Source organism: Solanum verrucosum, unplaced genomic scaffold, assembly GCF_900185275.1.
Source record: "Solanum verrucosum unplaced genomic scaffold, falcon-dt-bn FXZP01000189.1, whole genome shotgun sequence".
NCBI classification, from domain to species: Eukaryota; Viridiplantae; Streptophyta; class Magnoliopsida; order Solanales; family Solanaceae; genus Solanum; species Solanum verrucosum.
This window is the reverse complement of record NW_026020814.1, coordinates 723,104-737,027: the sequence shown is the minus strand read 5'-3', so window position 1 is coordinate 737,027 and position 13,924 is coordinate 723,104. Positions and strand designations below refer to the sequence as shown.

General features: G+C 33.7%; 2 protein-coding genes and 1 long non-coding RNA gene across 3 annotated transcripts; 1 reads left to right on the top strand and 2 right to left on the bottom strand.

Moving 5' to 3' along the window:
* Positions 1-694: 694 nt before the first annotated feature.
* LOC125813351 (probable prolyl 4-hydroxylase 12) lies at positions 695-3,863 on the top strand. The gene is made up of 7 exons (XM_049492851.1): positions 695-865; positions 2,011-2,130; positions 2,381-2,438; positions 2,525-2,614; positions 3,008-3,065; positions 3,188-3,360; positions 3,451-3,863. Exons 1-7 carry the CDS (start codon positions 795-797, stop codon positions 3,799-3,801), a joined length of 921 nt encoding a protein of 306 aa, XP_049348808.1. The 5' UTR covers positions 695-794; the 3' UTR covers positions 3,802-3,863.
* Positions 3,864-4,909: 1,046 nt separating this feature from the next.
* On the bottom strand, positions 4,910-6,318 carry LOC125813350 (gibberellin 20-oxidase-like protein). The gene is made up of 2 exons (XM_049492850.1): positions 5,952-6,318; positions 4,910-5,588 (listed from the first exon to the last, which is right to left on the bottom strand). Exons 1-2 carry the CDS (start codon positions 6,308-6,310, stop codon positions 4,991-4,993), a joined length of 957 nt encoding a protein of 318 aa, XP_049348807.1. The 5' UTR covers positions 6,311-6,318; the 3' UTR covers positions 4,910-4,990.
* Positions 6,319-9,541: 3,223 nt separating this feature from the next.
* On the bottom strand, positions 9,542-12,573 carry LOC125813349 (uncharacterized). The gene is made up of 2 exons (XR_007442059.1): positions 12,334-12,573; positions 9,542-9,844 (listed from the first exon to the last, which is right to left on the bottom strand). It is a non-coding gene; the product is annotated as an uncharacterized LOC125813349 (long non-coding RNA).
* Between the last annotated feature and the right edge of the window lie 1,351 nt (positions 12,574-13,924).

Here is a 13,924-nt window from a genome sequence, read left to right as displayed (position 1 = left end):
AATTGAAGAGCTCTAAAAAAATAACTTGTACCGGACAATAATTTACACTATTTTACACTTGCAAATTCACTGTCTTGAGATGTCTTACATGTGTGTCTCATGGGCAAAAATATGGACAAAATTTATCAAGCAAAATAAAAAATCAACACTTCTTATAAAAGCAATTTGTATAACACTTTTCTTAGAGGGAGAAAATATTAATACCAACCCATTTTAGAGCCATTACTATGATTAAGGCTAATAACTCATTTTTTATTAAAAAAAAATAGTTAGAATAGTGTCATTTATGTATTGATTTTGTAAAATAACAATTATTAAGTACTATATATTTTTAGTAATGATGACATATAAATAAGAATAGACAGAGTAACATATTTGTGATTGTTGTGAGATACTCCCTTTGTCTCTTTCTACCTGTCCAATTTTGACTTTTTTTTTTTTTTTTTTTACTTGTCATTTTTTGACAAATAAAAAAACACAATATTTTTACTTATTATATCCTCAATTTATTTAGAGAATTAATATTTTTTAAAAAGATAGAAGTAAATTGATTTTGATATTCTACCAAGGTATAAATTGATAAACTCATATCAATTAAGTGAAAAACAGAAGAGAAATTATGAAAGAAAAAACAGATGGCAGCCTGTTATTGTGCCACGTACCATGAAGTTCCATGGTGGTCCTCAAGGGAGTGAGTCGAAACTTCACAGATCCCTTTGGAAATTCGAACAACCGTGTCAGTAAAACTCTGCATTTCCCCAAAAAGAAAATTTCTCTTTCGCTCTGTTACAACAATGGCGAACTTTCTTTGGGTTGTCATCTTCGTGGCTTTGGGGATCTGTTCCGAGCTTCTTTTCGCTGAAAAGTCAGTAAAGTTGCTCTAATTTCCCTGCATTTTATTATCTTTGATTTCTATTGCTCTTTCAGTTATTGGTTCCTTAATTCTCTATAGTAATCGCTACGTTGTTCATGATTTTTAGATTCAAACCTCTCTTGATCTGAGTTCATTATGTGATGTAGATTTTATTTGGGTATTCATAGTTGTTAAGGTTAATTAGCAGTACGATTGAGGTAATCATAAAAAGCTTCATGTAATCCAGGTTGATTTTTCTTAATTAAATAGGGAATTTTGCCATTGCAGAAACTAGTATCTCCGCTTCAATTTGTTTGTTTGGTTTTGAGAAAGTAAAGAAAGACGTTTTGAATTTTGTAAAAGGGGTGTGTTTGCTAAGAAGGAAAATGTTTTCCTTGAAATCAACTGTCTTCTCACTTATTTTCTAGTGTTTGGTAAGTAAGAAGAAAATATTATCCTAAGAGCATTTATATGTTATCTAGTAAAACATTATGGAGGGGGAATGGGATGGGGAGTGGGGATTCGGAGGTGGCAGGGGGTGGGATGGTCAAGGGGTGGGGATTGGGGAGGAGACAATACACTTGAAAATGTCACTTAGGCACTTGTTTTCCCTACTTCTATTAGGGAAGTCATTTTCCTCATTTTAAGTAACTCGTTTTCCGAAAATGTTTTCCAAACCTCTTGACCAACCAAACAAAGGAAGATTGGAAAACATGTACTAAAATGCCCTTTAATTCTGTGGTCTGAAACATGTTCATGTGGAAAGCTAAATTTAAAGAGTTGCCAAAAAAAACATCCTTTTTGAAACGAACAAAAAAGAAAAGTAAGCCAAAGAAATTGAAACGGAGAGTAGTATAGAGTGCCTTTTTCTATTTTCCCCCCCTTAAAGTTTCCGTCTTTTGAGCTTAGAAGTTGGCAGCTTCTATGAGTGTGTCAAAAATGTTGATTTTTAGTATTGGGAGTTTGGAAAAAAACCTGATTTATCTTGTTGGCTTGTGGTTTTCAAGATATACATTTTTCGACTGTACTGTAGAAGATATACTACTCAACTAGTTCTAAGCTGCAAATTATTAAATGTAAGAAGAGCAATGATAACCATTAATTTTGGAGTGATTTTAATAAATGGTGCTTTACATGATTACAACAATTTGTTTCAGAGGCCGAAAAGAATTGAGGGCTGAGGAGGTGAATGGGGATGTCATTATACAGTCGGGCCATCCTGTACGTTCTAATAGATTTGATCCCTCACGCGTCGTTCAACTCTCGAGGCGACCAAGGTCAGGTAGTCTATTCATTCATTAACCTTGTTACTTCTTCAATATGTTGTAGCATGTAAAGAGATTTTCAAAAACGCAGAATTCTGCATTTAAGTAAGTTCATCCAAAAAAAGGAAGAGGAGAAGTTTTCTCTGTTATGTTGGTGTTTTGAAGGCATGCTTGTTTGGCTTCCTGGTTTTCTTGATGAGATTACTTGAATAATTCTCTGTATGGACTATGGAGGAATAATGAACATTTTTTCTTGAAATAGGGTTTTCTTGTATAGAGACTTTCTCTCAGCAGAAGAGACTGATCACTTAATCTCTTTGGTAAATCAATGCCTCACAACTTGTACTGCTATACTTTTTCTTTAGAAAGTTTCTAAATGTGTCTTCGCATGAATGCATTTTTATAGGTGCATGGAACGAGAAATAGCTCCACAATTGATAATGCTTCTGTGGATGCAGTGAAGTTTCCAACCATGGGTATTCCCTTAGATGCAAAGGTAAGTTCTTGTTATCTACATGGTTCTTTATATGAGCTAATGCTTCTTCAAAGCATAGATGTGACAAGCATTTGTATTTTTTTTTTTTGACAAAGTCAAGCATTTGTATTATGTAGATAGTGTTTAGCCTTGTAGATTGAAGATATTAGTTATGCATTAGGGTTCTATAAATTCTGCTTACCATGAGAATGGACTCCAGATATTAGTAATTATGCATTAGGGTTTTATAAACTCTGCTTACCATGAGAATGGTCTCCATGCTCACTGAATTTGCTGGCAGAGAAAGCAGTTCATGTTGATAAAACACTGTACTCAGTACTCATAACATGTTTCTTTGTATTGTTCTTTATATTCTAGGATCCTACTAATGTTACCTTTATCAAAAAATTCTAGGATCCTACTTCCTCAAGGATCGAAGAAAGGATCTCAGCTTGGACCTTTCTGCCGAAAGGTAGTTTTCATTGTGAGATATATAAGTTTCATTTAATTCTTTCTAGGTACTCCTCCCAACTGAAGGTTTTGAGTCTGCCTTTTCAGTGTTGTATGACTGACCGCTATCATCCTTGCCTTCAGGAAACAGCAAGCCGTTGCATGTTCTGCATTCTGGGCGTGAGAGTTTAAAGGGGAATTATGGTTATTTTGAGAGTAACTCCACAATCAAGTCCAGCGAACCATTAATGGCGACTGTCATTTTGTATCTATCAAATATGACACAGGGTGGTCAGATCCTCTTCCCCGAGTCAGAGGTAAAATAGAGTGATTTGTTGTACTTAATTTTGTAATGACATCTTTGCTGTTTGTGCTTTTATTCTAATTTATTCGAACTCCTGGTGCAGAATAAGATATTGTCCGACTGTACGAAGAGTAGCGACTCCCTGAGACCAACTAAAGGAAATGCAATTGTGTTCTTCAATGTCCACCTCGATGCATCCCCTGACAGGAGTAGCTCCCATGCAAGATGCCCCGTTATTGATGGTGAAATGTGGTATGCCATCAAATTCTTTTATCTCAGAAGTATAACTGTACAAAAGGATCCACTGCAATCAGATGGTGATACCTATTGTACTGATGAAGATGAGAACTGTACTCGATGGGCTGCTACTGGAGAGTGTGAAAGGAATTCTGTTTTTATGGTTGGTTCTCCTGATTATTATGGTACATGTAGGAAAAGCTGTAATGCGTGTTGATTCTTTATATAACGATTATATGTACCTTTACTGGCATTGTTTGAGACAAAATCTCGTGATTAATATAGTCTGGAATTATTTTTTTTCTTTTCTTTTGCCAACTATATTGTGCAAGTGTAGCATACAGATAGACTGTTGGCTCTTAGCTGCTGAAGACTTGGCCTTTCCCCTGCAATAATCAGTGTCATTACTTTTATTCTAAGAACAAGTCCCTCAGATGCCAATGAACTGATCAAACAAAGTCCCCTGTCTGCCAATAAGAGAATTTTGCCTAAATTCTCTTGGTTGACTAATTATATTCCCAAACATTTGATGGTCTGGTTAAGTTTTTTCTTCTTCCAGGTTTAGATGCTTCATTTCCAGCTAGGTTGAGAAGGCCTATTTTATCACTTGCTATGTCTTCTCTACTTTTGTATTTTCTTTCTCAAACTGCTTTGGATATATGTTATTCGATGCAAGGCTCTTTTGGAACCAATCTCTCTACCTCCGGGAGGTAGAGTTGATCTGACTTGCGTACTGCATATGCTCTACCTTCTCCAGACTCCACCTGTGTGATTTCACTGGGTATGTCGTTGTATAACTAAACCTCATTCAAGAATGTGTCTGGTGACCTCTAGAAGCTGCAAAAGGTCAAACATAACTGAGTTGCCACCAACTAAGTGGAAGCAAACTCATGTGCCGCCAAATTGGGGAAAAAGAAAGGATTTATGTTATAATATAACAACTGTCCAAATAATTTGAACTAGCTGTGTAACTCAACATGTTAAACAAGTTGCTTATTTTATGTTAGAATATGTTGTGCTTGCTATTGCAGATAATTTGATCTGATGGTATAAAAATACTTTACACGTTTAGTAACAATAACATATCCAGTGAAATCTCACAAGTGAGGTCAGGGGAGGATAGAATGTACGCAGACCTTACAACTACCTTGTGGAGGTGGAGAGGTTGTTTCTTAAAGACCCTCGGCTCAAGTGCAACAAATCCAGGTACAAAAAAGGAGACGGTGAAGAGAACTTTACACGGTTAGTAACATAGAACTTAAACTCAAGAAAAGAAGTATCTGTATATAGAATTCATAACTAGGACTTTGAAAGAGAAGAACAAACAACTTCCATTACCAAAATAGTATAATTGTTTTTAACCTCTTATACAAAAGAAAATGCTTCAAATCAAGTAACCAAGACTACTATTTAGCTGCAAAATGTTTGACAGTGAAACCAACTTTCTCAAACTTGCCTTTCTCATTGCTTTCTCTAAACTTCAAATAATCAGCACAAACAAAAGGCTTATAGACCTTCAAATTTCCCTTCCCTACAATCTCTTGTGGTGCAACAATCAGTTTCTCATCTTCAAAGCACCAAAAGAACGCGATGGAAAATCGACTCACAGGCTCTTTCAGGACAACTCTGTGTTCAGATGACCTCAATTTCCCATTACTCCAAGCCTGCAAGAGATCTCCAATATTCACAACAAGTGTGTCTTGGCAAGGATCAATATCCATCCACTTGCCTTCTTTGGATCTCACTTGAAGTCCACCAACTTCATCTTGATATACTATTGTTATGCAGCTCATATCAGTGTGCATCCCTAGCCCTTCAACTTTTTCTTGTACATTTTCCGTGCTTTCAGGTGGAGTATAGTTGTTTACTCTTAGATAACCATGACAGTTCTTGAATTCCGATGCAAATTTTTGCTCAAATTCAGGACCTAAGCTCATCAGTATGACCTCAACAATGCTTTTGGACACTTCTACCATTTTTCTCCCATATACCTCCATTGCATGACTACAAAGGACAAAAGAAAAACATTAAAAATGCTGAATTCTTACCAGAGTGACTTAAGTCATGTGGTCAAGCAATCTTAAACTAATGTTTATGATGTATGCAAGAAAAGCAGAGTATTTCTTTCATCAATAATAAAAACAAAAAACAAAAAGTGTAGTGTTAAGTGCATTCAACGTTGTGGTCTAGGAGTCAATGAAGCTTGTGAAAACCAAGGTTCAAATCCTAGTAGAAACAAAAATCATTTGTCAAAGCTTTGATGGACAGAGTTACCTATACCTAGTGCTTGTTCTAGGAGATAACAAAGATAAATAGTCGAGATACATGCGAGAGTTGGATGTAGTGTTTTAAGGTTTTTGATTTTACCTGAATTCTGGAATTGACTGGTTGATCAGGGCTTGGGAAGTGCTTTGTGCAGAAGCAAAGAAGTCAGGTCCAGACACCCTGAGGCTTTCAAAGAAAGGGGAAGCAATGAAGTGAGGAGTATAGGTTCTTATATTTGATAAAGGTCCAGCATTGAGCTTTACATCACACGGGAGATCGAAAATTTGGTTAGAAAGGAAATGGAGTTGTTTACATAAGTCTCTGGGAATTCCATGGTTACTGATGTGAAAAAAGCCCCATTCTTTACAAGCTAAAGAAAGGGACTTGAGGGAATTTGATGAACTCAATGGCCTCGAAATGTCGAAAATGGGAAGTTTTACTGAAGTCTGAGACTCAGACATGCTCAGGAGATAAGTTAGTTTCTTCTGTTTAGTTCTTTCTGTTGTGTTTATGTATACTTATATAGAAGAGCAGCTATATCTTGGAAAGAGTATCCCTTCAGTTAACTATGTATAAACTATTAGGCGATTCGTGCTTGGTTGTATTCATTCTGAACTCACTGACTCTAAATCCAATGAATTTGTCTCTTAATTCGTTTGGTTGGGAACAAGTTATTCCACCATGTATCCAATGACATTATGACAAAAATGGTGAGATAAATTATCCAAGAACTACCTAATAACTCCAACCAAACGTGAGATTATTATACTTTATGCCTCACATCAAAAAAGTCCGCGTCATAAATGACACAGGAAGAATCTCAATTGCTACATTAGGGATGTGGAAAAGACAGATGTGAAAACAAGTAATCCTTACAGAGAAATGAGAATATATAATTATTGCAGAATATAAGGCATGTAACGTGTACTTGAAAATAATATTTTGCAAGCTACTAGTAAGTATATTACTATGACATTTTGCAATTTGTTAAGGTTTGACAATTTCTGTTTAGAGTTTGTCGACTCTAAACCCCCCACCCCCACCTCTCCTCACCCCACCAACCCCCACAGCACTCCTTTATTTTTTTCAAAAAAAATAAGGTCAATGAAATTGGAGGATGAATTTAAGACACTGTAAGCCATTAGGAGGCAACAAGCACATTTGATGGAAGAGTGCTTGTTATAACGGAAAAATACGTTAGTAAAATGTTTACATCGAATTAAACAATTAATCATCGTAATTATTTTTTAAAAATAAAATAAAATACATATCACCTAACTATAGCTAAATTATGTGCAAGATCAATGTTGCATAATCATTTATTTTGATATCAAACATCGGGTGTAAATAATTTTTTATCGAATTAAAATTGGTGAGGTGTTTTTTTGGTTTTCTTCAATGTCAAGGTTTGACTTGGTTAACTCGTGATTCATGACTCTGTCGAGCAAACACGACAATTAAGCAAAACACATATTTTATATGCAATCGAGGACATTGAGCCATTTTTTTTTCTCTGTTCCCATAGACCCCTGATGACATATTTTATATTTCTTCTCTTTATTCTAAGCAAGGAAAAACCAATTAGAAGTGAAACATAATAGACTATGGTGAGTAGGGATATATTTTTTTGAAGGATCAATCTTTATTTTTTTAATCAAGAAAGATAAATATTAGTATTAACTAGGCATAAGTATTAGGGATGGTTGGGCGGTGGTCTGACCTAAGGGGTCAGTATTACACAAAAAGTTACAACTTACACAAGGATCAATTTACTTGCGTTTGAGTTCATTTGATTAAAATTGAAGTTTCTGTATCTTCTAGAAGAAAATTAAGAACATTTTTTTATGGCAACTTCTCAAGGAACAGAGGCACTTGACAATGTTCTTTTAAATGACTTTATAATTGTAGACATTGAAAAATTGTGGGACTCTGCAAGTTGCAAGAAGTGTTCAATTTTAGTTGGGATTCGTGTATTAGATTCCAGTTAGGATTCTTAGAGGCTGCTCAATCTTAAATCTTAGTTCATCCTTATATAAAAGGTATTATATTCCCTGACATCTCGAATATTTCACAAATTCATGAAATATTCATAAAGAGATCAAATTTAAATCATCCTAATTTGAGAAATACGCTACTAACGACCTGAAAAATCAAGGGAGGAACAAAATTGTGCCCACACTATTTATCAATAAAATATGTTTCTTTAGATTTTTATTTATGATTGATTTATTTTCCAAGTATTTAAAATTTGTTGCAAACAATAATATTTACTCACTATTCTCTATGTCTCAGTTGTTCAATACTTTTGTTTTAGATGGTCCAAAAGGGTAATATCTTTTTATATTTAAAAATAATTTAACTTTAGAATTTTCATTTTACTCTTAATAAGATGATTTATAATCATAAAAATGTCTAAAACTTGTTTTAAACCATAAGCTCCAAAAATCTTCATTTCATTTCTTACATTGTGCCTAGATAAACACTATCATATAAATAAAACAAAAGGAGTAACTATTTTAGGTCACAAGAAAAAGAGGGGGACCATTGGACTAGATCCATCACCAACAAATTCCACATACAAATAGAGTCGGAAAGTTACACCAAAAGCTTCAAGATTGAGGTCTCAAATTTGCATACGAAATCCTATTTTCCTCCTCAGTCAAGCGCGTGAAAATATTGTCTTCGATGAAGGAATATATCATCTTCGAAAGAAGATAAAATCTTAAAAAGTGATAATATTGTCATCGATGAAGGAATTGTATCATCATTGAAAGAAGATAGGCTAGAACAAAAATCACTTTTTAAGAGGGTCATTTGCACTTTTATCCTGGTCGTCTTTAAATTTTACCTCTCAAACTAAATGAATTTATTTGCAACGTATAAAGTTATATTTTTGCATCATAATATTCCACGAGTTATGCCCTGCGTCTAGGGGTATGTATCGGTTGGTTTTAAGTATTATTGGTTCGATTTATTGATTTTTAAATATGCTGAACCGATAATCAAACCAATAAGATATTTGTTATTGGTTTTCAATTTATCGGTTTTTGGTCTTTTAATGGTTCGATTTTCGGTTTTAACCAATAAGAAAATGCTTTCAAAACAAATATATGACTTATCCAATAATTTGACGCGAAATAAAAAAGAGAAAAATCAAATTACTCATTGAGTGCAAAAATTCTGCTTAGTGTAGTAAAAGTATAGCAAATACTCACAATTTACAACCCTAACCGTTGCCTAACCCTCGTCGTCGTCGTTGCAAACCTTAGGTTTTGACGTTAAGAACCTAAACACTTAAGTAACACTAAAACTTAAAGGATAAATGCAGAGAGTAGAGTTAAGTAGTTTTAATTGTGTAAGTTTCCTTATACTCTTAATGGATTATCAATTAACCCAATAACCCAATATTAAAAAACCAATATCGAACCAATAACCCAATAATTTTTTTTTATAAAACCATTAAATAACAATTAACCCAATAAACCAATAACTCTTTTTTCGATTTTTGCACACCTCTACCTGCGTCCTTAAAGAATCTATGCCCGATAGACATAAGTTCGATTTCAAGGGTAAAAATTAAAAACTAGCTCATTTAAAGGGCAAACACAATTACTTCTTTTTTTGTCACTAAATTTGCCGCTGGAACTTTAAACTACTCAGTTCTTCATATTGTGACAGGAAATACTTGCATGTACAAACTAAAAGCGGCCAATATAATCTTCAACTGCTCATCCACCAACATTTTGTTTTCCTCATTAGTTCTCTTCTTTGCTACTTATCACAAACTACAAATTTCTGGGAGAGTATCTGAAAAGATATTAAAGCTGAAGAAATAGCACAGATAAGAAAACTATATCCTTAATTGAGGAATGTTACAAACAATGCGGTGACTTATACTTGAATCTTCTTTCTGGTTTTATTACTGCTAGCAGCAAAAGACACGGATTTCAGTCCTCCAATCTTTGTTCAAGTTGCTTACTTGAGGTCCTCGACAACTGCAAAGTGAAGGTAAAAGTAATTTACCTAGTACTCTAATATATGAAGATCATTTTCTTAAACAGGCTTGGTCACTTGTCAATTTCATGTTATTGTCTTCCTGTGTGCGTATCTTTTTAACAAGTAAATGATCAGTTTGTCTGGATATAAGGGGATAAAATGAAATCAGTTGCAATGTGAAGTGAGATTTAAGTGTAAATTACACTCTCATTTTGAGAAACTCACATACAAATATACATACTTTTGTCAAATACACAAACATTCCAAAATCATAGCTTTAATGACACATAGGTGGCTATCCAAAATGAAATACAGAAAAAATGGAACATCAAAGAGAACACTAAACCCTGGCAGCTGAACGTCCAGAAAGATTGATTGCAGTCTGCTTAGGAAGAAAGCAAGAAAAGTACTGGACATAACAAAGCTAGCTAAAAATTAACTTTGAGCACTAACTAAGCTGAAATAGCAATCGGGGCTTTGTGATACTTTAGTATGTTTCTCTCTTTTTTTATCCATATATCACTACTTCCTATGCACTCGTATGTGAGAAATTTAATAGATACAAGTGGTGATTCAGATATGGGACTTCAATAAGTATCCAACTGTCAAGCAGATCTACGCATTATGGAATTTTCAGTTAAAGAAAAAATAAGTGTGCGACATGCAACACTTGCAGCTATGGACACTCTCCAATCTGGTATATACATGGCAGTTACTGTATTATATCATTGGATGAGGAATTACTAACTTTATTTATATATTTAGGTCAACGACATGCCCTCTTCTCAAGTCCCAATTCTTTTGACCAACCATGTGAAGTATTTTGTCAATGGGTGGTGGTAAGACTCGAGCTCAGGACTTACTATGATCTGACACCATATTTGAGTGAACCGTTTCCATTTAAACACCTAAAGTGTTGCGGAGGAAATTATTTGTTCAGGTCCTCAGCAATGTCCCAACTTGAAAGTTAAAAAGTATGCAACATTTGCTGCCCCAATATAAGCCATTAAATATCCATAAATCCAACTAAGATGCATGCATCTCACACCAAGTCCATGTGATTACAGGATAGTGGCTATAATTTATAAGGAACAAAAATTGAAAACCATCAAAGACTAAACCTGCAGCAATAATTGAAGTTGCCTGACAGTCATTAGGAACTCCCCACCCAAGTTGGCAAATTACCAATGCATCTAAACCACTATCTGTTAAAGTAATATTATGTCGATACCTAGACATCAGATAACTAACAAGTGGTTCAATTTTTAAGTCACTAGTCTAAGCAGTAGCTTGTGGGAAAGTTCCCTTCACATAAAATATGAGCATACAAAAGATAATGATCGAATTACCTATGGTGGATGAGGATAGAGCAAGCGTTACTTTGTAAACCTCACACCCCTCAACATCAAACTTTTCCAGTACAATTCTTTACACTTGCTTTTCATTCACAGTACCACCATAATTTTAGCTTTATAAACTTGGAATCCAGGTATTGGGAACACAATGATGCTAGGATAAGCCAATATATCAGAATGGTAATATAACACCTAGTCCTTGACAGTATCAATGAGCAAACAAATGAATTGTACCCCTCCACTTCTGTTTCCTCTAGGATCCCTAATTTCTAGATCAGTTAATATTTATGAATCATTAATGACTAATCAGCAACTGACAAGGTTCTGCTGAACCTACCAACAATGTTATTTTACCCCTAAAGCAATATTTATCAACTCTCTGAAAATCTTGTTTTGTTTTCTTTCCAAAGGTAACTCTTGAAAGAAACTCATACTAAAGCGGTAGAGCCTTATAAAATCGTTCAAGTCATAGACCAATTTCTGTTGGCAGACAAAGGTATCCAAGTGTACTGAAGGGGGTTTAATAGATCCTCTTTACAAGCTACACTTAGCAAATAGGATAAAAACAAATTCTTTTTTATATACTCCTATCATCATATATATAAATTTCAACCAAAAAGGCTCAATGCATTCACCCACTGTGCAAGTTTGCATTCTTTTCAACCCTCTTTTGAGAATTCCTGGCTCCGACATTGTTGGCAAAGTCAAGGATTACAACTAGACTCGTCCAAACATCCATAATACACATAAAAAGTCTCTTTTTCCCTAGTAGAAATCTGTACGGAAAAAAACTGACGTTTACAAGAACAGGTTTTTTCACGTTAGCTCCATCCATGGGCACAATTACAAACAATTATCAAAGCAGCAATTTGACTTGAAAGAATCTTCTTTCAAAGTAAACCAAACCCATTTCACAATTAAAAAAGCTCAATATTTTCATAGAAAACAAACCTTTTAGCATTCAAGTTCGAAACTTTATCAATGAAAAATAATAACCTCCAATAGTGCATCGTTATTGATTACGACAAAAACAACCTAATTGCAAGTAAAAAAGCAATAACTCGAAGGAAACGCAAAAAAGTTAACAATATTAAAATTTCAGGATTTTGTGATGACAGGATCAGAATCCGCACCGGAATTGAGCTTTGGTGAAGAAGAATTAGAATTGTTGATAGAGCAAGATGACCTAAATGCTTCAACATGAGACTGACATTTCAAATAGTCGCCTTTATTTTCTTCCAAACACTTCTTCAGAGCCTCCACATCACACGCCGTCTTCCTCACAAACTTGTTTTCCTTCTCCGTTTTCCCCTCCATTTTTTTCTCTACAGCTCCACTTCCTCCTTTGTATTTTTCACGGAAAAAAATTCACAGAGAAGGAACTCTTCTCTGAAATTTGCTGGACTGGACTTTTTGACATATGCTCCAAACCCGAACCAGCCCAATATAAAACTGAAAAAAATAGGAAAAATTACTGAAATACATGTCTTATATTTCCCTTATTTTCAATATCCCCTTCTATTTTTAAAAACCTCTAAAATCCCTTATTTCTTTAATGTATCCGAGCTACATATTAATGTATCTGAGCCAATATTTAATGTATCCGAACTACATATTATGTATCCGATTTTATTTTATAATGTATTCGAGCTAGTTTTTAATGTATCCGAGCTACATATTATGTATCCGGTTTATGTTATAATGTATCCGAGATACATATTATGTATCCGATTTGTGTTATTTTTTGAGAGATTAATGTAATTACAAACTAAAGAGAAATAGATTGTAATTTCATATTAAAACTATGTGATTCCTAAAATTTATCCAAAAAAATATGACAAAATAATGTCTGATCTTTGGGATATTAAATAAAAAATTTATTTAAAAATTTTAAAGTATGAGTTATGTATAATTATATTTTTTTTATAAAAGATATTCAGAATTTGAATGCATTTTTTCATTACAATTTATATTCCTTAATTTTTAAAAACTAACAAAATCACTTAATTTGACTTATTTACCTGATTTAATCATGAAATATAATTTAAATAGAATTATTTTTATATTAAAAGATCTAGGGTATAAGTTGAAGAAAGAAATAATTATAGTGAAAGTGAAAAAAGTGGGAAAAAAATAGAGATGAAAAATTCTCATGGACAAACAAATTTAGGGTGTTTTGAAATTTTAAAAACAATTTCAAATCGTATTTAAATTTTTCATGTTAAACACTGATTTTTAAATAATGTAAAAGAAAAATTAAAAAAAAAGTTACTACCAGATCGGTCCTAGAAAATGTGGACAAATCAGGGGACGCTTACGGCTTTAAACCTCTTAAAATTAGTTTTAAGCGATTTTGTCCGCTAAGTTCGTCAAAAATGAGTATATTTAATTTCTTTAAATATGTAACAAACTTCTATTCTATATTTTGATTACTTATGTTAGGTATACGAGAGAATTAAGCTATGTACTTCTCACCCTTTAGAAATGACTATGTATAAAAAAAATTAATATGTAAAAGTGAAGAGAATAGGTTAAATATGAATTCAATACGTGAATAATTAGAGAATGACACGTGACAATGCAAGTTTCATGTTAACTAAGGCAACTTTGACCAAGAGTCAAAGAAGCGCATAGTCAATCCACTCGAAGCTCACTTTGAGGTTAACATAAATTTATTGCACCGATTTGAAATAGCTTCACTTCGGAGTTAAGTATATGATATCC